The 23,106-nt window shown below is 56.5% G+C and overlaps 1 protein-coding gene across 5 annotated transcripts; it reads left to right on the top strand.

Annotated features, from left to right (window-relative positions):
• Positions 1–113: 113 nt before the first annotated feature.
• Positions 114–20,661, top strand: LOC6504593 (E3 ubiquitin-protein ligase HUWE1). Of its 5 annotated transcripts, none has more exons than XM_044717211.1 (18): positions 114–272; positions 1,764–2,485; positions 3,159–3,398; positions 3,462–3,683; positions 3,754–4,025; positions 4,095–4,591; positions 4,652–9,840; positions 9,898–12,730; positions 12,787–13,302; positions 13,357–14,822; positions 14,882–15,017; positions 15,095–17,857; positions 17,924–18,319; positions 18,377–18,565; positions 18,628–18,949; positions 19,012–19,177; positions 19,242–19,432; positions 19,497–20,661. In XM_044717211.1, exons 2-18 carry the CDS (start codon positions 2,219–2,221, stop codon positions 19,597–19,599), a joined length of 15,768 nt encoding a protein of 5,255 aa, XP_044573146.1. In that variant the 5' UTR covers positions 114–272; positions 1,764–2,218; the 3' UTR covers positions 19,600–20,661. The 5 variants fall into 5 exon arrangements, with proteins under 5 accessions (XP_044573146.1, XP_032309298.1, XP_032309296.1 ...); XM_032453407.2 differs by having other exon boundaries at positions 15,077–17,857; XM_032453405.2 differs by having other exon boundaries at positions 4,098–4,591; positions 4,652–12,730; positions 15,077–17,857.
• Positions 20,662–23,106: the final 2,445 nt, after the last annotated feature.

Raw genomic sequence — 23,106 nt, 5'->3', positions numbered from 1 at the left:
TATTTCGATAAAAAAAAATATCGATGTTTGTTTTCTGGCAGCGCTGTCCCGGGGAGTACTAGGACGTAGTTGCCAGACATCGGAATTAAAAATGTTGGAAACAAATATCGATATTTCGATAAAAATAAATATTTTTGACGTCCCTATTGTCCCACCTCTATTGTTTGCCTTTTCACTAAACCGAACGGAGATTGTTAAGCCAACACCAAATTAGAATTTTTTGATCAAACAGCTAACTTTATAGCAGCAATATGCTGATATTAAATATACTAGTGAGTACCGTTTAATCATCCAATTTTTTTGCGATGAGCCTACCTAGGCTAAAAAAAAACCCCGAGAAGACGCACGCACACCAATAAAACGGCACAACCACAACTGCGATTCTATTGCATTGTTTCTGTTCTTTTTTTCGCTTTTTTTTTTTTACACATTTCTACGGTACTTTTTCTTCATCAGAGTTGGTTTTTTTTTTTTTGTGTGTTTTTTGTCCCTCTCTCTGTATTTTGGACGCGTGCGAAAATGTAAAGTGTGCGGATTTCATTGGCATTTGTTCTCTGGTGGAGTTGAAAAGAAAATGTCTCGTGAAATGCAGTGGGGAGGTGAGAGTTGTGTGTTGTTGTTGTTGCTGCTGCTGTTGCTGTTGCTGTGGCTGCAATAATGAAAATTCGGTGAAACAGGCCCAGACATGCACACGATGTGTGTCTGTGTGTGCGTTTGTTGGTGTGAGTGTGGCCATTTTCAATTGTTATTGTGAATTGTAAAAAAAAAAAAAAAAGAATTAAGTTCCCTTGAAGAAAACGCGGACAAAAGTTTTTGAGGAAGGAAAAGTGTATCGTTTTTTTTTTTCTTCTGCAACCTGAGACATTGCACATACACATGCGGTGTTGCATATTGTTTGGTGTTAGCGTGAGTGTGTGTGTGTGTATGTGTGAGGGGGGAAAAATGTTTCCAGATATTGTTGTTTTATTATTTTTTGCAAAAAAAAAAAATTGGGTTTCGAGTCAACCTTGACTTACGCACTATTCCGCACTGTATATCGCCCTATCCCACTCTTGCTTCCCTCCCCGCCCTCCCCGCTTGGCGCTCATTTGACATTTTGCCTCAAACATGTTGCGTTTGATTTGTGTTTGTATTGGTGAACGCTGCTGATACTTTCTGCTTCCCCAGTTTGTCTGTAAGTGTGTGTAAGAAGAAGAGGAAGACAAAAAATAAAGTACAAAAAAAAAATAAAAAATTGAATCGGAAATCCAAGTCGTACACCTCATTTTCCTTACCGACTATCCAAGTATCGAGTATATTCCCCGAAAACTCACTTCTTGTTGATGCGCGCGCGCTCTCTGTTTTGCTTTTACTGTTACTTTTCTTTTTTTTTTTTTTGCTTATTCCCTTTTGACTCGAACTATTCGGATATTCGGATTTTTTTTTTTTTTTTGTTTCCATCTCTAATGAAAAATAGTATCTTCTCCAATTGGCTTGCCCTGCCCCCCTCTCAGGTAATCTCAGCTGACAAGTGCCGTTATCTGGGATATTCCTGTCAGATCATGAATAGACCGTACAGGCTTCCCACTCGACCACCCCACACACACACACACTCTCTCGACACATTTTTCGAAATAAAATGCATAAATATACGTATATTTTTTATTATTTGTAATTGTGTGCTTTTCTTTTTTGTTAATGGCAGTTGGCAGATTTTTTGATACCTTTATAACTCTAGCACATCGTATACTACTTACTTACACTTGTTTATTCCGATCCTGCAGTTTATTGAACACGCCGACGTATACATCTAAACCGCAATTCGATGCTTAACCAGTAAACAAATCCGACGACCGACGTCCGACGCCTGACCGACTGCCGCCGCCGCCGCTGCTGCTGTTGCATCTCCACAGCCAGCCCTTCCTCCCAACCCCCTACCCCCCCCCAACTACTGGTGGAACGCCCGACGACGGAGGAGCGTACCATACACCATCTACCTCCCTCTCCCCTCCCCCCAGGAAGATAGAACCACCCACTTCCCCCTAGGATACCATTAATAATAACGCAGCCGGCAGTGGCTGCCAACTGAAGCGCCGCCAGAGCCGCTGCTGCTGCTGCTGCTGCTGCTGCCTCCGCTGACGACGCCACCAGCATCGGAGCCGGAGTCGGAACCGGACCCGGACGCGGACGCAGACGCACTGCACCGGCTGCCATCCCTCCGGCTCGCAATCCGATCGCAATGAAGGTGGACACGGTGAAGCTGAAGAAGGGCTCCTCGGAGCTAACGGCCGAGTGCCGGGAGCTGATCGATGAGCTGACCAAACGGCGCAGCCGTCCGGAGCTGTTAGAGTTCCTCGACACGGTCCACGTCTGGATATATGGCAAGTGTGAGCTCTATCATTGGATCGAGATCCTCGATCGGTTCGATAAGATACTCGAGGAGGCGGCCCGTCACGTCAACGCCAATGAGTTTGTCCTGCAGTGTGACACCAATTTCCAGGATCAGGTGAGTAATTCGATTTCTTAATTTAAGATTTGTCTAAAAACTTAAAAAACCACAAATAATTAGTCGGAAATAGTGAGAAATTAGTATTTTAGGTTATGGCGAACAAGTGTGGACATGTTGGTGCCTGTCACCTTGAAGTCTTGCCTCAAAAAACAAACCTTTCCTCGGAACTGCCACTCGCAGGTCCAATTGCTGGTTAGGATACCAGAAACCCAATATAAGCGGGGAAACTCGATCCACAATTGGATTTCCCCTTCCATATAGTTAGTGGTTCTGAAGGTCAAAGTCAAGTAAACAAGGAAAGATTGCTGAAAAGTGGAGATTTTTGTGCTTAAGAGGGGGTTTTGGACAAGAAAGGACTTGCAGGGACATGTTTCTACTTGATTTCTTTAGTTTTTATTGGTTTCTGACAAGCAAGGACTTGCAAGGACATGTCTATGCCTGTTTTCTCTTGTTATTATTGGTTTTAGACACGAAAGGACTCGCACGATCATGTCTAGACTTGCTTCCTCTTGTTATTATACCATTCTGACATGAATGGACTGGCAGGATCATGTCTAGACATGTTTCCTCTTGTTATTATTGGTTTCTGATAAGAAAGGACTTGCCGGATCATGTCTAGACTTGTTTTCTTTACTATATCCAATACTAACCGCCCATTATCCTTCCCCAGGACGTCACTCTGCTGCTGCACGTGCTGAACTTCACCACCCTGCTGATAGAGCACTCGTTCTCCCGGCACCTGTACAACTCGATCGAGCACCTGACGCAGCTGCTCTCCTCCCAGAACATGGACATCGTCCTGGCCGTCCTCAATCTGCTCTACATGTTCTCGAAGCGCAGCAACTTCATACCCCGCCTGCCCTTCGAGAAGAAGGAGCTCCTGATCGTCAAGCTCTTCAACATAGCTGAGGTGGGTCCAGGATTTGCATTTCTCCTCCAACTCTTTCCAAAACTAATCCTGAATCCTTTGCAGCGCTGGGGTGATCCCAACTATGGTCTGTCGCTCAAGGACTGCTGCATCGGCGAGCCAAAGCTGGAGTTCCTCTACCAGCTGTGCATCGACTATGTGGACGAGCACGGTCATGCCGCCCAGCTGGAAATCCCGGACATGATGGACCTCTGTCACACGGCAGCGGCTCCCGAGGTGATCAAGACGATTGCCGGCCAGATCTCAAAGCCCAGTGAGGCAATCAAGGTGGACCATTCATTCCCAGCTATCCTTTTAAGTGTTTCCTAATCCTTCTTCTCTCTTCTTTGTCCTCCAGATGCGCATCGCTCATCGAGTGCGCCTCATCTCAGGCTTCAACAACTACAAGCTGCGGCTGCAGTTCGTCCAGGCACGCCTGCAAGCCGTCTCCATACTGATTTACTCCAACGCCCTGCAGGACAACACGGACAAGGTCCTGTACGCCGGCTTTGGCGAGGAGCTGTGCGAACTGATCGACAAGGAGGACGTCCATCTGGTGGAGATTCGGGCCGCTGTGCTGCGCACACTCACCTCGATGCTCCACTTTGATCGCAATCCGAATGTGCCAAGGTGAGTTGAGATACTCCTTCGACTATTTCTCTAGAGGATTCTCATGAATTTCATTTCGTAATCGTGCAGCAGAGCCGGATCGCGTCTGATGAAGATCGTCCATTATACGGGAGCCGAACGGCAGGGCGGGACACTGCCGCTTCTGGTGCGCGACTGCATCGATAATCTGACGACACATGGACTGACCGAACGATATCCCCTCATCCTGGCCACGTCCCTGTTCTCGCTGCTGTACCATCTGGCCAGCTACGAGATGGGCGGCTCGGCGCTGGTCAAGAGCGGCATGATGCAGTCGCTGTTGTGCGTCATCAGCTGGCCGGGCGTCGATCTGGAGCACATCACCTTTGTGACGCGGGCGGTGCGGGTGATCGACCTGATCACCAACATAGACATCGCCCGATTCCATCAGAACAACGGCCTCAACGTCTTCATCGACCGGCTGGAGAAGGAGATCAAGAGCTGCTGCAAGGCCCTGGCCGATATCGGGATAACCCTGAAGGAGTCCACCTTGCGGGATGACCACAAGCTGGACACCTCGCTGGACCAGGTCGACGAGGATGTGGAGGGTGAGTCTGGATCCATCTCCTGGATAGTATGACCTTCTAATCCCTAATCCCCCTTTCCAGATGCCGCCACTGAGAACGCCTCGGTGGCCAGCGGGAGTGGATCTCCCCGTCGCGACAACTCCAGCGACACTAATACCAGCCGGGCTTACAGAGCCTACCAGGAGCAGGGCGGCGGATCATCGGGAGCGGCTGCTTCAGGAGCGGGACTTCTGGACATTCGAGGAGGAGGAGGAGCGTCCGGGCAGGATCAGGCCGGCGGTGGCGGTGGCATTCAGAGGGATGGAGCCGCCGCCAGGCCGGCCACCGTCATGTATCCGGCGAACAGCTACTATGCCCGGCCACTGTCGGAGCGCAAGGCGGAGCTTTCGGCGCAGCTGCCGAGCAGTCTGCAGCCGAAGAAGCCATCTTGCGTCACCCAGCGGGCGGCGCTGCTCAAGTCGATGCTGAACTTCCTGAAGAAGAGCATCCAGGACCACGCCCACTTCAGCAACATGCGCAACATCATGGAGACCAGTCTCACCCAGTCGCTGCGCCACATCATCGCCAATGCGGAGTACTACGGGCCCTCGCTCTTCCTCCTGGCCACCGACGTGGTCACCGTCTACGTATTCAACGAGCCATCGCTGCTCTCGTCGCTCCAGGACCTGGGCATCACCAGTGTCATGCTGAAGGCCCTGCTCCAGAAGGACGTGCCGGCCACCAGGGAGGTGCTCGGATCGCTACCCAACGTCTTCTCCGCCCTCTGCCTGAACGAGCGCGGCCTGTTCGAGTTCCTCTCCTACGATCCCTTCGACAAGGTGCTGAAAGTACTCCTGTCGCCGGACTATCTGGTGGCGATGCGCCGCCGCCGCTCCTCCGATCCCCTGGGCGACACGGCCACCAATCTCGGCAACGCCATGGACGATCTCATCAAGCATCATCCGTACTTGAGGGCCGACGCCACCGAGGCCATTGTCCGGCTGCTGAACGAGCTGGTGCGCCTCGGCTCCGATCCCAGCTTCATCTGCTGGCGCGCCAACAAGGAGAGCAGTGGCTCCGGTTCAGGGTCGGGCGGACACGGCGGCAGCCATCATCATGCCGCCTCGGCGCCCTCGCCGGTCAGCGGGCCGGGCGGCGCCGCATCCGTCCTCCAGAGCGCCGCCGACACCAACGACAGCAGCGGCGATGACGACGACGATGATGACGAGATGAGCTCCGCCTCCCAGCAGCAGCAGCAGCAACAGCAACAGCAGGGAGTGGCGGGCACGCCCCGGATTCCCCAGTCATCGGGCGGAGGAGGAGGTGGAGGAACTGGAGGAACATCCTCGTCAAACACCCCGTCACAGGCGGTGAAGGTGGTCTCTGCCCCCTCAGTGCCGCCGGAGCGGGAGGCCATACCGCTGATCGACTACATCCTGAACGTGATGAAGTTCATCGAGGCCATATTTAGCAACAGCCCGAACGGCGACCACTGCCGGGAGTTCGTGCTCCACGGCGGCCTCAAGCCGATCCTGCAGCTGCTGTCGCTGCCCAACCTGCCGGTGGACTCGCCCGTCTCCACCACCTCGCAGGCGGTGGCCAACGTCTGCAAGGCGATCCTCAGCCAGGCGCAGGAGACGAAGGTGCTGGACGTGGCGCTGAAGCAGCTGGCGGACATTGTCGCCCAGCTGAAGCCGCTCATCAAGCACTTCACCTTCCCCGGTGGCAGTGTCCTGCTCGCGGAGCTAGTCTGCTGCCAGAAGCTGGAGGATGGGTTCGCCAACGCCGAGTACACGCCCATCCTGCACAACATGAGCTTCGTGCACGGGTATGTGGTGATGCTGGTGCATCTGTGTCGCAACGCCTCCACCGACATGCGCGCCATTCTCCTCAAGCGCTGGGGCGTCAACCGGGAGACGGGTGTCCAGCTGCTCCAGCAGCTCGTTCAGCTCTACATCTCGCTGGTGTGGGAGAGCACCATCCTGCTGAATCTCTGCTCCGACGAGCCCACCCAGCATCCGGATCTCATTTGGGACGAAATCGCCGCCCAGATGTCGGCCGCGGCCGGCACCGCTGATCCCCTCACCGAAGCGGAGCTCTCCCGGAAACTGGAGCGTGCCGCCGAATTCCGAACGAAGTACACCCCGGAGGAGCAGTTCCGGTACATCAAGTCCCTGCTGGCGGCAAGTTCGCGGCTGGGACGGGCGCTGGCCGAGCTGCTGGGCACGCTGGTGAAGCTATCGGTGGGCTCGCCCCAGACCCGGCAGCGTCGCATCAACGATCTGATCAGCAACATCAACAAAGTTCCTACGCCGGAGGCGCGCGAGATAGCCCGCATCCTCAGCTCGATCCTGGTGAACGGATTCAGTCACGAGAGCATCCTGCCCAAGCCGGTGCCCAAGCTGAAGCTGACGTTCCTCATCTGCTCGGTGGGCTTCACCGGGCCGATGCTGTTCGACGACAAGCGGAGCGCCTTCCACCTGATGATCTCACAGTTCTGCGCCGAGAACGGCCTGAAGGCCTTCTTCGAGATGTTCTACTGGGCCCTCTCGCTGGACAACGTTTCGCACAAGTTCCGGTTCGACCAGTGGGCCTCCATGGAGGACCTGATGCAGGCGCACGAGGACGACAAGCGCGACTGTCCGGAGGGCACCGGCGAGTTCCTCGACGCCTGGCTGCAGCTCCTCGAGAAGATGGTGAATCCCCGGGCCATGCTCGACTCCCCCTACACGATGAGCCCGCGGCTCAACTACCTGCCGGACTCTGTGCCGTTCGAGCCGGTCTTCTACCTGATCCACATCCACCAGCTGGCCATGCAGGCGCTGCGCCGGATCTGGTCCCGCCGCCCCATCCCCAACTACGGGCCGAGCATGTTCGAGACGATGATCCTCATCCTGAAGCATCTGATCAAGTCCCACCAGACGCTCCTCGACCGCTACCACACCCGCATGAAGGAGATCAAGTTCGAGAACCTCTACATCCGGAGCACCGACGACGGCCTCAACGCCGACCACATCAAGACCCTGACCGACATGGGCTTCATGCACTACCACGTGATCGAGGCCCTGCGCAGCAACGCCTCCCTGGAGGAGGCCACCGACTATCTGCTTAACAATCCCGAGGCCAGTGCCCTGTCCAGTCAGGCGGGCGGAACTGCTCCGCCCCCGCCTCCGCCGCCGCCACCACCGCCGTCCTCGTCTTCGGCGGCCGGTGGCCACATGGACGTGGACATGGAGTCGCCATCGGACGGTAGTGCCAAGCCAGGAGGCTCCTCCTCCTCGTCCTCCGGCTCGTCCTCGGCCACATCGACCTACGATTACAAGCACCTGAAGCTGATGCCGCAGCTGATCTTCGACAGATTCTGCGACGAGGCGATCTCCCGGGCCTTCGAGTTCATGGAGGCCATCCCGGACACGGTGAACAGCGCCGCCGACCTGATCGCGGTGCTCTACCGGCGCCACAACCACCTCAATAAGCAGGTCTTCGTCACCAACTTTGTGCGCAACATCATCCAGTGGGTGGACTTCACCCTGCAGCTGTTCGAGCCGACCAAGTCGGGCGGGTCGAAGGCCACCCGGCTGGAGGAGTGCCTCACCGGTATGACGGCCACCCGGCTGTTCGTCCGCCTGAAGACCTCCACCCTGCTGCTGGAGGAGAACTACAGCGACCTGCACCGGCCCCTGGTGGAGGCGATCACCGCCCAGGACGCGATGGTGTCGCTGGTTAAGCTGCTGGACTGCATGAGCACCTGGATACTGGAGCAGGCGGTGACCGGCGGCGAGAGCGGGCAGCAGCCGAGGACGGCAGTGCCGCGGTGGGTGCAGAACCTGGTGGACCTGATCGACGCCATCGACAGCATCAGCCACATCCTGCAGCGGAAGAGCAACATGCGGGCGGTGAGCAGCGACGTGTGGCGGTGGTACGACGCCTCCACGGGCAAGTGGAACGCCTACTCGGACGCCAACAACGAGCTGATCCGGAACGCGTACGCCGCCGGCGAGCGGTGGCTCCACATCAACATCGGCCGGCAGCGGTGCACCGTCAGCCTCAACTGCATGACCCAGGTGAGCGAGGCCTCCGGCACCCACCGGCCCGTCTTCCCGGCACTGAAGCTCAGCGAGGCCATCGTCAACCTGAACAGCCCGGTCACCCTCCACAAGGTGGAGAACATCCTCAACCGGGTGGTCAGCACGGCTCCCGATGGCTCTGGAACGGTCAACACGGACGACCTCATCTCCGTCCGGCAGCTGGTGAACCTTAACGAGGAGCCCTCGGCCAAGGCCAGCGAGGAGGCGGCCGGCGAGGAGGGCGCCACATCCCAGCCAGCTACGGCCGGGGGAGGAGGAGGAGCAGCAGCGGCCGCCATGACGACCCGAAGCAAGTCCCGGCAGAAGAACGCCGCCGCCGCAGCCGCGGCCAAGGGGAAGTCATCCCATTCGAGTGGAAAGTCGGGAGGATCGGGTGGATCTGGAGGATCGGGATCACCGCCGCTACCCAAACGGACGCAGAAGATCATCCTGAACGAGGAGCACGTGGGCCTGAGCAAGTTCGACTGTGGCCGGATCATCGGCAGCATTGTGGCGCTGCTCCAGCCGGCCCACCTCCTCCACCACGAGACGAAACTCTCGCTGCTCCGGCTGTGCGCCCGGCTGACCCGCAACTACGAGAACGCCCAGGTCTTCATCCGGCGGGGCGGAGTGCGGATGCTCCTCCAGCTGCAGCAGTCGTGCAGCTTCATGGGCTTCCCCACCTACGCGATCATCATCCTGCGGCACGTCCTCGAGGCGCCGCCCGTCCTCCAGGAGGCCATGGAGCGGGTGCTGGGCATGCGGGCGGCCGGCATCGTGCCCATCGGCCACCGGGATCTCATCTACGTCCTCACCCAGGTGTCGACGGCGGTGTCCCGCAATCCGAAGATCTTTGTGGCCGCCGCCAAGGAGATGCTCAAGGGCGACTACCTGATGAACACCGGCTCCTCCTCCTCGCCCCTGACGGACGACGCCCGCATCATGGTCAAGTCAAAGTTCGGCCAGCAGCCGACGGCCGCCGCCGGCAATCCCAACCAGTCGCAGAACGCCAGCCAGGACGCCACCTCGCCGACCAGCGGCTCCAAGGTGGACCTGAAGGACGACGTCCTGGTGCAGTCGTCGGTGGAGGTGCTGAAGGAACTGCTGCTGGCCTTGGTGCAGCCCTGCTGCCACTACGGAGGCATTGCGTCCACGGATCGGGGACCACTGGCAGCGGCGGAGCTCTTCCAGCCGGACCAGCCCCCGGGAATGGATCCGGACGAGGTAGGGAGCTCATCGGCTCGTCCTAAAAATCACACGCTTATGTCATCCTCTTCCCAGGACACACCTACGCCCGCTCCCGCTCCCAGCAAGAAACAGAGCTCCGGCTCCGCCGGACAGCAGGCGTCGGACAAGTTCGAGCCGTGCTGCTGCACCTGGCACATCCCCACCAGCGCACACAGCCACGCCAAGCCAACGCTGTCGCGGGCCACGCTCCTCAAGCTGCTGGCGGACGCCACCCGGGCCTACCAGTCGCTGGTGCCGCGGGTCCTGCTCTCGCACATCTACCATCCGGCGGACAGCCCCCTGATCCAGGCGCCGCAACAGACCTTCCTGGGCGTCCTGCTCGATCGGTTCCTGCCGCTCACCCAGCGCCACCACGTGCCCGAGGTCAGCACCATGTCCCGGGTACTGATCTGCTCCCTCTCGGACTGCTACCAGCAGCCGGGCGTCCAGGTGCAGGTCGCCGAGGAGCTGCACGCCGCCGTCGCCCGGGCCCTGGCCCAGCCGGACTCGGCGGAGAAGCACACCCGGCTCCAGGTGCTGATGAGCCTGTTCCCCAACCTGATCGAGTCCCCGATGCTATACGACAAGGTGCACATGCACCGCAACAACATGTACCGCGTCCTCCTGCGCCAGGGCGTGATGACGTACCTGACCAAGATCGCCCAGTACAAGGACCTCTCCAACCACAACACCCTCAGCACTCTGGCCGCCATCCTGCGGCCCATGGAGATCCTGCTGCGCTTCAGTGTCTCCACCACCACCCTCGGCTCCAAGAGGATCCTCTTCGGCACCGGTGGCGGGGCGAACGGCTCCGGCAACGGATCCGGGCTCTCTGGAGGCATCAACTCGGTCTCCGGGCCGGGCAACACCTACGGCACGATCATCAATAGACGGCTCTATCCGCGGCTGGCGGCGCGCACGGCCGTCTCGGCTGCGGTGGAGCGCTCCAATGCGATCGGGGGCGAGCACGTGCTCCGCGACATCATCCGGAATGTGCTGTCCGACCGACGGCACGCCTTCGAATTCATCTTCGACTCGCACGAGATGGCCGTCGACTCGGAGGACGCGCCCGCCTCGGGAGGAGGCGGAGGCGGCGGTGGCTCCGGCTCAGGCTCAGGACTGGGTGGCGGATCCTCGGGCATCGGCGGCGGCGGCACGGCTGCGGTCATCGATGTGGTTGAGGAGCGCAGCAACGGCGGCGACACCAACGACCCGGTCGGCCTGCCCCCCGGCTCCGGGTCGGCGAACAACGCCTCCGGATCCTCGGGCAACGGCAGCGGACCGGTGCGTCCAGTACTTAACTTTGACCAGCTGTGGGACGACTTCCTCCAGAGTGAGGGCCTGCGCCTGGCGTCCCGGAGCAGCGGCGGCGCTGGCACGGCCACCGGGCCGGGATCCGCGGGCCAGACTGGTCAGCAGAACGGCGGCAGCTCGGGCGGAGGCACTACGTCAGGGAGTGCGGCCGGCACAGCCGCCACCGGAGATCCCCGCCTGCGCTCCAACCCGGACGCGGATGGCGGCAGTGCGGGAGGCGGCGGCGGCGGCAGCAACAGCAGCCACAATCCCAGCGTGGTGAACGACAATGGAATCGGCGGCGGAGGTGGCAGTGATGGCGCCTCCACGTCCTCGGACACCGGAGCGCCGGGCGGCGCCCGCGAGATCAACGCCTCGATACTGGGCGACGTGAGCACCTCGGACTCGGACTCGGACGGCTCAACGGAGAACGACGAGCGCAACGAGGACGAGGAGGATGAGGAGGACGAGGACGCCCCCGACGAGGACGTGGACGAGCACAGCGAGACGGACGTGGACGAGGAGCAGCCGGCCCGCCAGTTCATCGAGGTCTTCGATCACATCTACGAGCCCGAATCCTCGGAGACGGCCTCCAACGACGCGGATGTGGATGCCGACGACGATGAGGACGAGGATGAGGACGACGTGGACGAGGACGAGGACGACGATGAGGATGATCCCGATGACGAGGATCGCAACGAGAGTCGCGGCAACATCGACCAGGAGCTGGAGAACCAGATCGACATCGCCCTGGCCATCGCCTCGTCCAACAACCGGCCCCGACGCAGTGCTGCCGTCAACGCCTCCGGCACCGGCGCCAACTCGTCGGCCAACCGGCCCACCGCCGAGGAGGAGGAGGAGGAGGACGACGATGACGCCGACGTGGATCTGGACGCGGCGGCCGACCGGGCCGAGGCCTATCTGTACGAGCGGCTGGGCGGCGACAGTCCCCGCCTGATGCCCACGCCCCCGGCCAGCTTCCGGGTGCGGATGAACAGCTCCATTGCCCAGCCCCTGGACATCGATGTGAACGGTGGAGCGGGCGGTGGCGGAAGCGGCTCCGGTGGCGGATCTGGGGCGGGACAGAGTGCCGGCGGCTCCCAGGCGGGCGGCTCCACCTCGAATGCCGCCACAATCGGACCCACTGCCTCGGCATCGTCCGCCCTGCGCACCTCGTCCGGCTCCTGGATGATGCCGGACTTTAGCTTCATCGGCGGACCCGGAGGTGGATCGGGATCGGGATCCGGCGCCGGAGGAGCCTCGAACGGAGGCGATGCCAACGCCTTCCACTCGGCCACCCTCTCGCAGCTGGAACGCAACGGCGGGCACTCGGGCAGCGGCATGAGCAACCTGCTGGACGAGCACCCGAGCGGCAATCCGGGCGGAGGCTCGGCGTCGGGAGGAGCCGGTGGCTCGAACAGTGTCGGTGGAGGCGGGGCGGCCGGGAGCACGGCCACCCAGCACCCGAACTCGACGCTCTGCACCACCGGGGTGCGCCGGCGACTGCTCTACCTGGACCAGCAGTACTGCGTCTGCATGCCCACGCACCAGAACCCCACGGAGGAGACCCAGATGGAGACCTTTACCCAGGACGGTGAGTGGGGTGGAGATTCTCTCTTGGGAAGACCTTTCTCACCTAATCTTTTGCAGCTCTGCACTGGTGGCTGGAGGAGGCCAAGGCCCTGGACATGGAGAGCCAGACGGACGCCTGCCTGTACGCTGCCCACTTCCTCGTCCCGCACCTCATCAAGGGCATCAAGAGCTCCCACCACCAGCGCAAGCAGGAGGAGGCGGCACGCACATCCGCCGCATCCGCATCCGCAGCAGCCACTGCCGCTGCCGCAACCACTACGGGAGCTGGATCGGGTTCGGGATCAGCCGGATCGGGAGCTGGGGGAGGAGGTGCCGCAGGTGGCAGTACAACTGCCGCGGCGGGCAGCGCCTCATCCACGGTCACGTATTCACAGCCGGCCAGCAGCAACGCGGCCAACGCTAGCAGCATCCTGGTGATCCCTCCGGTGGCCGCCTCCGCCACTGGCGGCACTCGCCGCAGCTCGATACCCGTACTGATCCCCTCGAGCTTGGGAGCCGGCGCCACCGGAACCGGAACTGGGGCCAGCACCACCTCGGGCGATGGAGGGTCGACCCCCTACATACCCCTGACCTGTAAGTAGCCTCCAGGAAGAGATCCTTTTCCGACTCTAGATCTTTGTGTTACAGCTGCGTCCACCGCCGGAGGCAGTGGCTCCCTGGAGCAACAGCCAGGAGGGCTGCGCAGCCAGCGGCAGCTCCGAGGGCTGCGCCAGCAGAGCCAGGTGAACTTCAACATCTACGCGGAGATTGACCTCACCAACGAGCAGGACAGCCAGGGCTCCACCTCTGGAGGCGCCACTGGCGACGCCACCGAGCAGCAGAACTCCCAAAACTCCCAGAACTCGCAGAACTCCCAAAGCCAGAGCCGGCATCCGCCAGTGCCGCATCTGCCCAGCAACGGCAGGCCCTCACGGCCCCACTCCCGCCTGGACGACGCGGAGCTGCTCCTGATGCAGCTGGCCGACCGCCAGACCTCCGCCCGCAGCCGCCCGGCGCCCAACTCGCGCTCCGGCGGCTCCCCCCTGATCAACGCCCGTCCTATGCGGGATCTGCCCGCCCGCCTGCAGCGCCTCGTCCAGGCCCACAGCTCTGGATCCGGTTCTTCCCGCTCCGGCCTGGCAGCCCTCTCCTCCGGAACAGGATCAGGATCTGGCTCTGCCAACCCACCATCCACTCCAGCGCCCACACTGCACGAGCTGCATGTCCATGCGGCGGAGAGGACTCCCCCGTTCACCCTGCCCCCGTCCCTGGAGCTGGACGCGGACGCACTGACCAGCATTCTGGACATGCACGAGGAGCACGAGCAGCAGCAGCAGGTGACCCCGCCGCCCGTCAGTGAGAACGCCACGGATCCCCTGTCCGGCCCGGCCGACGCCGAGGCGACCACCCCCGAGCCGGACGGAACAGGGGAGGAGAGTCCCAGCAGCACACCCAGAGCCCCATTCATTCCTGCTCGAACGCCCGAGGAAGTGGAGTTGATACTGTCTCAGCTCCCGCGATCTGGACGATCATCCCCGGCCGCCACTGGAGACACACCAGCCCCAGCAGAATCCTCGCCGGGATCAGCGGGTGCAGCGGCAGCCACCACGACTACTGACACGGAGGCGGCGGCGGCCAGCGGAGGAGCCGAGGGCGGAGCACCACCTAGTGGAGAAGCTGGCCAGGCTGGCGGCGAAGCTTCGGCGGCAGCAGCAGCCGGAGGTGCTAGTGGTGGCTCGGCCGCGGCCAGCACCATTGCCGACATGAGTCCCGAAGTGCGGGCCGCTCTCGGGGATCTGGAAGTGCCGGAGGGGGTGGATCCCTCCTTCCTGGCGGCACTGCCGAGCGAGATGCGCGAGGAGGTGATCCAGGAGCACCTGCGGATGCAGCGCATCCGGCAGCGGGCGCAGCAGAACGCCATCCAGATCGCCCACGACTCGCTGGTGGAGGTGAACCCGGAGTTCCTGGCGGCCCTGCCCCTGAACATCCAGTCGGAGGTGCTGATGCAGCAGAGGATCGAGCAGCAGCGCCAGGCGGCGCAGAGTGCCAATCCGGAGGATCCCGTGGACACGGCAGCCTTCTTCCAGAACCTGCCCGAGAATCTGCGACAAGCGGTGGGTGCACCAGGAAGGAGTAATCCCATGAAGTCATACTAAACCCAATCCTTTTGCAGATTCTCACCGACATGGAGGAGTCACAGATCGCCAGCCTGCCGCCGGAGCTGGCCGCCGAGGCACAGTTCCTGCGCCGCGACTGGGAGTCGCGCAACGGCGCCCGCATGGACGCCCACCCGCCCAGCAACGCCCTCTGTAAGTGTCGCATCCTCCGGTGCTCCGGTCTCCTCCTCCCGTTCTCAAAGCAATCTCAGCTCTCTCCTCTCTTCCAGCCCGCTTCCAGTCGACGCTGCAGGGCCTGGACGAGGCCCGCTGGCACAGCGCCATCTGGTATGACGCCACCGGGAATCCCCAGCCGCAGCACCACCAGCACACGACCATCGTCCACCACCAGGCGCACTCCCACCACGCCCCCAACGTGGGCAAGCCCCTGGCCCTGCTGATGATGGAGGACGAGAACATCCTGCTGGATCCCGACTCGCTGGCCACCCTGCTGCTCTTCCTGTTCGTCGAGGACCAGAAGATGAACAGCATGCGGCTGCACCGCGTCATCCGGAACCTGTGCCACCACGAGCCCACCCGCGACTGGGTGATCAGCGCCCTGATCAGTATCGTCCAGAAGACCAACGAGGAGAACGGCCACTTTGGAGCCGGCAAGGCCGGCAGCAAGCCCGAGTGGCTCAAGCTGAGGGTGGACGCCGCCTTCGGCTACAAGAGCAACATCTTCCTGATCAACAGGCAGCACCACGAGGGCAGCACCAGCAGCTCCAGCAGCAGCATCAGCATCAACCCCCAGGCCGCCCAGATGATCGTCCGCAACTGCCTAGACATGCTCTTCGTCCTGGCCAAGCACTATCCGGGCAGCTTCGTGCCCTTCAACCGGGAGACGGTGAAGGCGCGCCGCTTCATGAGCTCCCTGTACTCCAACAGTGATCCAGTGCCTCCGGGCGGCACCCTGGACTTCCGCTCTCGGTTCTGCCGCTACCAGGTGGCGAATCGGTTGCGCGGCATGCTGGATGATCCGCCGCCGGTGAAGACGACGCCATTGGACGAATCCCCGTCCACATCGAAGGCGGCGGCGGCCAAGGCGGCTGCCACGGCGGGCAGCAGCAGCAGCAAGGTGCCGCCCAGCCACACCTCGAGTGCCGGAGGCAGTGGCTCGATTCCGTACCAGACGAACGCCAAGAACTTCTGGGACGTGGTGATGAACATCGACCGGCAGACGGAGGTGCGGCTGGCGCATGTGACGGACTTCCCGCTGACCTCGCAGCCGGCGTGGGAGTGGCAGCCGAACAACACCGAGTTCCTATCCTTCAGCGACTCGCCGTTCGGCCAGCTCCTCGAGATGCTGCCCTACAAGGTGATCTGCCGGTCGCCCCACCTCACCGACATGCTGGTCAAGCTGCTGGCCTCGCTCAGCACCGAGCTGCCCAAGGAGGAGGAGCAGCTGCCCTTCATGGACCAAATGCCCACCCTGATCCCCATTGGCCAGGCCACCGGAGCACCGCCATCAGGAGGGGCAGTCGGGGCACTCAGTGCCGCGGCAGCAGCGGTGGCGGCGGCCAATGCCGCCTCCGGTTCGGAGAGCGGCGACAGCCCGACGGCGGCAAGTGGAGGACCAAACGGCCCGGCTGGCGGTAATCCCGGCTCCGGAGACAGTGTCAGTGCGACGGCGCCGCCGACGAAGCCGCCACAGCTGCCCACGCTGAGCGTGGCGCTGCCGGTGGCACCGATGAAGTCGCGCCGGAAGATCTACGCCAAGAACTTCTCGCAGCTGCAGCTGGTGATCGAGGTGCTGACCCACCAGTGCGGCACCACCGAGGGCCTGGACAACGTGGCCAAGCTGATCGTGAACCTCACCCAGTGCTCGCAGGCCTCCAACGCGATATTCATCCAGTATCTGACCGCCGCCATCCTGGGCCTGGCCGAGGAGGTGCGCCAGGCCATCCAGACGCTCCTCGAGGAGATTCGGGCGTACAACAGCAACGTCCAGGGCGGAGCGGCGTCCACGTCGAAGGCGGCAGCCGCAGCGTCGGCGGTCTCGGGCTCTGCTTCGAGTGCTCCCAGCGGAAGCTCCTCCGGCGCATCAACTGGAGCCTCGCTCCTCACCAACCTAACCGTCCACGAGGGCATCATGCAGGATCGGTTCACCGCCGAGCACGTGGTGATCTCGGCGCCGAAGAACGCCAAGCCCACCTGCGAGCTGCAGCTGCCGTCGATGAAGAAGCTCATGTCCAACTCCTCCGCCCAGCCCTACTTCCTGCGCACCCTCAAGATCTTCATGCAGGTCCGGGACATGTACGAGGCCCAGAACGCGGGACTCGCCGGAGCGGGAGCGGGCGCGGGCGCCGGACCGGGCAGTAGTAGTAGCAGTGGCGCCGGCAGCGGAGGCGGTGGTATTCCCGGGGGACTGGCGAGCGGCGACATGGACGACGACATCATCGACATCGAGGGCGATGGCGGTGCGTCCGGAGGCAGTAGCTCGGACGCCACAGCCACTCCGGCTCCCACGTCCATGGAGACGAATCAGAGCAGCCACGACACCCTGGACGACGACGAAGACGACGATGACGACGACGATGACGAGGATGAGATCGACATTCTCGTTCCGGACGACCCGAGGAGTCTGCGGGCCAGGAGAAGAGCAGCTGCCGCGGCGGCTGGAGCCGGAGCGGGCGCAGTGTCGTTCGCGGCCGGAAACCCATCGAAACCGACTCTGAGCCAAATCCTCTGCCTGGACGTCCTGTGGCACACGCTGAGCGAGTGCCTGGTGGCGCTGGAGGAGTCCAAGGACGAGTTCGCCGTCTTGGTGCTGCAGCCCACCGTGGAGGCCTTCTTCCTCATCCACGCCTCCCACCGCGTCGCCGCCAAGAAGTCGGGACGCAGTGGCATATCCGGTGTGGCGGCTGCCACCCTGCGGGCCCTGGGCGGCGGGCTGGCCGGCATGGTCAACCCCCCGTCCTCCGTCCAGCAGCACAGTCCCCTGATCGACGAATCCAGTAGCGGCAACACCCTCAGCTCGGCCAGCTTTGAAGGTATGAGCTTCCCCAGAGATCTCCCTCTGCCATCTAATCCCAATAATTTCTCTAATCCTCCTCCAGACGAGCCAAAGATGCAGGACGCGGCCACCAACACGCCGAACAGCTCCGGCGGCGGCGCCACCGTCAGTGCCCACGAGGCCCAGTTACGTCAGGATCGGCAGAAGTTCCTGCAGTTCGCCGAGAAGCACCGCACCGTCCTCAACCAGATCCTGCGCCAGTCCCTCACCCACCTCTCCGACGGGCCCTTCGCCGTCCTGGTGGACCACACGCGCATCCTGGACTTTGACGTCAAGCGCAAGTACTTCCAGACGGAGCTGGAGCGCCTGGACGAGGGCATCCGGCGCGAGGAGCACACGGTCAGTGTGCGTCGTGTCACGGTCTTCGAGGACTCGTTCCGCGTCCTCTACCGCCTGGGCCCGGAGGAGTGGAAGAATCGCTTCTACATCGTCTTCGAGGGTGAGTTCTGAATGGTTTCTGGCCAGGAATCGTACTAAACCCCGTTGCCTTTTGCAGATGAGGAGGGCCAGGACGCTGGCGGACTGCTCCGCGAGTGGTATGTGATCATCTCGCGGGAGATCTTCAATCCCATGTACGCCCTGTTCTGCGTGTCGCCGGGGGATCGGGTCACCTACATGATAAACCCCTCCAGCCATGCCAATCCCAATCACCTGAGCTACTTCAAGTTTGTCGGCCGTGTAATTGGTAAGGATATAAAGGACATAAAGGACACGTAAGATACTAATCTCTGTATCCTTCGATTACAGCCAAGGCCGTGCATGATAACAAGCTATTGGAGTGCTACTTCACCCGCTCCTTCTACAAGCACATCCTGGGCAAGCAGGTGAAGCACACGGACATGGAGTCGCAGGACTACGAGTTCTACAAGGGCCTCGACTACCTCATGAAGAACGACATCTCCACGCTGGGCTACGAACTGACCTTCTCCACCGAGGTGCAGGAGTTCGGCGTCACCCAGATCCGTGATCTCAAGCCAAACGGACGCGACATCGCCGTCACCGAGGAGAACAAGTTCGAATATGTCCAGCTGGTCTGTCAGCTGAAGATGAGCGGCTCCATCCGTCAGCAGTAAGGACACATGATATTCCCCATTCTATCCATTAGTTTCTAATTGAATTCCCTTCCCGCAGGTTGGACGCTTTCCTTGAGGGCTTCTACGACATTATTCCAAAGCATTTAATCTCGATATTCAACGAACAGGAACTGGAGCTTCTCATATCCGGTCTGCCGGATATCGACATAGAAGATCTGAAGGCGAACACTGAGTACCACAAGTACACGTCCAAATCGGCACAGGTAGGGTTCCCTCCTCCTTCCATGACTCGCTCTCTTTCTAATCCATGACTTTGACCTCTTTCAGATACAATGGTTCTGGCGAGCTCTGCGCAGCTTCGACCAGGCGGACCGGGCCAAGTTCCTGCAGTTCGTGACTGGCACCTCGAAGGTGCCGCTGCAGGGCTTCGGCTCTCTGGAGGGCATGAACGGAATCCAAAAGTTCCAAATACATAGAGACGATCGGTCCACGGATCGCCTGCCCTGTGCCCACACCTGGTACCTACTACTATAATGTTTTTTATGACTTATTCCCATAACTATAACCTATAATCTCTTGCAGCTTTAATCAACTGGATCTGCCCATGTACAAGTCGTACGACAAGCTGCGCAGTTGCCTCCTCAAGGCCATACACGAGTGCTCCGAGGGCTTCGGCTTTGCCTAAAGCAGCACTTTGATCAGCAGGGGATGGGGATCAGGAACCTAGGATACGTGTTCCTGACAACAACAAATATAAAAAAAAAAAAAAAAAATCACAATTCCTAAAAAGCAAAAATGCAAAAAAAACAAATCCTTATGGGATATTCGATTGATTTGAACAGAAGAATAGAACAGCCACTGCAAATGAGCGATGATATAATAGCATCCATCAACAAAAACATACATTAGTTACATAGTATATATAAAAATGTTGAATTAATTCCTAATTTTCGCGCCTATATATATACAATATATATTTTCTTAAATTTTCAAAACACAAAAACTTATAAAAACTTTCAACAGAAATGATAACTAAAATTAAAATACAAAACAAAAAACAAAATACAAAAAGAAATTGCAAAAAAAAAAAACCAGAAATCGATAAACGCGAAAAATGCATATTATATTTAAAAAAATTATTATCGGCGTAAAAGAAACTCATCCTATTGTATTGATTTCTTTTCGGAATGCCTACCTACCACTGTCGATTTGCACATTTTCCATTTAAACAAAGAAAAAGGATTTATAAATAAATAAAAACACGATTCGACCTACTTTTATTTACAAAAAAAAAAAACAAAAAAAATATATAAGAAAATAAAGAAAAGTAAAGAAAACATACGATATATTATAAAAAAAAAAGGAAACTGCAAAAAGCATAGCAAAAGGATTAAATATAGATTGTATAAGGCAATGCATATAAGCACACAGATTTAAGCTTTGGTTTCTTGTTTACTTAAGTAAATTAACCGAACCGAACGGAACCGAAGATTGTACGGCCGGGCAGATCGATCGGATATCGATTATCGATCGGCGTAAAAGGACGATAGGGGGCTCGGATAGAATGGAGCTGAGCTGATCCAAGCGGATTATAGTATTTCGATGTAAGCGAGAATATAAGTCCCTATGTTATTCATTTTATGTTTACCTTTTTGACTAATGAGCCGCGGATGTAGCTTAAAGAGAGTGTATGTGTGGAATAAAGTAAGAGTAAGCTCATTTATCACAATAAAATTTTCGAAAAATCGTTTTTATTCTTTTTCATGGTTTACTGGATTTGTAGGGATTGTTTGAAGATTTCTAAGGCCAACATTGACCAATATAGAAAGTGTTTATCTAGAAATCCTATGAAATTCTTAAATTATTCGTATTTTGGAAGATAAAACTTTTGTAAAGTGAGAAATTTTCTTAAATCCCATCTTTAGAAAGAGTTTAAGGTTTAAATTTAAATATTCCTAAAAATTGGCAGCACTTTCTAGGAAATACGTTTTTATATCTATCGATATAATTTAGGCAGATCGATATACACAAAAAACTTAACAGTAACTTTATATCGATATATTTCTTGCTCCGAATGCCTTTTAATCCAGGTTTTTGCATTCTACATCGATCTGCATCAAAACCCTAAACCGTGACTGAATATCGATATTTTTAGATTTTTTCTGATGGATCCCCTTGCAAAATGATAGATATTCGTATCTGGACCGCTCCTAAGACTATATCTTTGTCATTTTTCATCCGATTTTTGATCGGAATGCCTTTTAATCTATGATTTTGTATTCTACATCGATCTGCATCAAAACCCCAAACCGTTTCTGAATTTCGATATTTTCCGTTTTTTTCTGATGGATCCCCTTGCAAAATGATGGATATTCGTATCTGGACAACTCCTATGACCATATCTTTGCCATTTTTCATCCGATTTTTGATCGGAATGCCTTTTAATCCATGATTTTGAATTCTACATCGATCTGCATCAAACCCCTAATCCGTTTCTGAATTTCGATAGTTTTCGTTTTTTTCTGATGGATCCCCTTATTCTGATTTCAAAATGATGGATATTCGTATCTGGACCCCTCCTATGTTCATATCTTTGAAATTTTCCATCCGATTCTTGATCGGAATGCCTTTTAATTCATGATTTTGCATTCTACATCGATCTGCATCAAAACCCCAAACCGTTTCTGAATTTCGATATTTTTCGTTTTTTTCTGATGGATCCCCTTGCAAAATGATGGATATTCGTATCTGGACCACTCCTATGTTCATATCTTTGCCATTTTCCATCCGATTCTTGATCGGAATGCCTTTTAATCCATGATTTTGAATTCTACATCGATCTGCATCAAACCCCTAATCCGTTTCTGAATTTCGATATTTTTCGTTTTTTTCTGATGGATCCCCTTGCAAAATGATGGATATTCCTATCTGGACCACTCCTATGTTCATATCTTTGCCATTTTCCATCCGATTCTTGATCGGAATGCCTTTTAATCCATGATTTTGAATTCTACATCGATCTGCATCAAACCCCTAATCCGTTTCTGAATTTCGATATTTTTCGTTTTTTTCTGATGGATCCCCTTGCAAAATGATGGATATTCCTATCTGGACCACTCCTATGTTCATATCTTTGCCATTTTCCATCCGATTCTTGATCGGAATGCCTTTTAATCCAGGTTTTTGAATTCTACATCGATCTGCATCAAAACCCCAAACCGTTTCTGAATTTCGATATTTTTCGTTTTTTTCTGATGGATCCCCTTGCAAAATGATGGATATTCGTATCTGGACAACTCTTATGTTCATATCTTTGCCATTTTTCATCCGATTCTTGATCGGAATGCCTTTTAATTCATGTTTTTGAATTCTACATCGATCTGCATCAAAACCCCAAACCGTTTCTGAATTTCGATATTTTCCGTTTTTTTCTGATGGATCCCCTTGCAAAATGATGGATATTCCTATCTGGACAACTCCTATGACCATATCTTTGCCATTTTTCATCCGATTCTTGATCGGAATGCCTTTTAATCCATGATTTTGAATTCTACATCGATCTGCATCAAAACCCTAAACCGTGACTGAATATCGATATTTTTAGATTTTTTTCTGATGGATCCCCTTGCAAAATGATCTATATTCCTATCTGGACAACTCCTATGACCATATCTTTGCCATTTTTCATCCGATTCTTGATCGGAATGCCTTTTAATCCATGATTTTGAATTCTACATCGATCTGCATCAAACCCCTAATCCGTTTCTGAATTTCGATAGTTTTCGTTTTTTTCTGATGGATCCCCTTGCAAAATGATGGATATTCGTATCTGGACCACTCCTATGTTCATATCTTTGCCATTTTCCATCCGATTCTTGATCGGAATGCCTTTTAATCCATGATTTTGAATTCTACATCGACCTGCACTTAAACCGTGACTTTATATCGATATTTTTTAAGTTTTAAATAACAGAGACTAAAAAACTGTTTATTTTATGGATTATTTTAATATTTATTCTTGAATATAAATCTAGCAATGTTGACAGATATAAAGGAGTATTTATATTTCAAAAATACTCCTAATTCAAAAGATTATTATTCGATCTGTGATCGATTTTTATTTCGAAAAGTGGCAGTACCTATATTGTTTTTTGTAAAAACCATTTGGCAGCCTACTTATGTTTGTTTTGGT

Source organism: Drosophila ananassae, chromosome XL (assembly GCF_017639315.1).
Source record: "Drosophila ananassae strain 14024-0371.13 chromosome XL, ASM1763931v2, whole genome shotgun sequence".
NCBI lineage: Eukaryota > Metazoa > Arthropoda > Insecta > Diptera > Drosophilidae > Drosophila > Drosophila ananassae.
The sequence above is the reverse complement of the archived record's forward strand: the minus strand, read 5'-3'. Positions and strand labels throughout refer to the sequence as shown.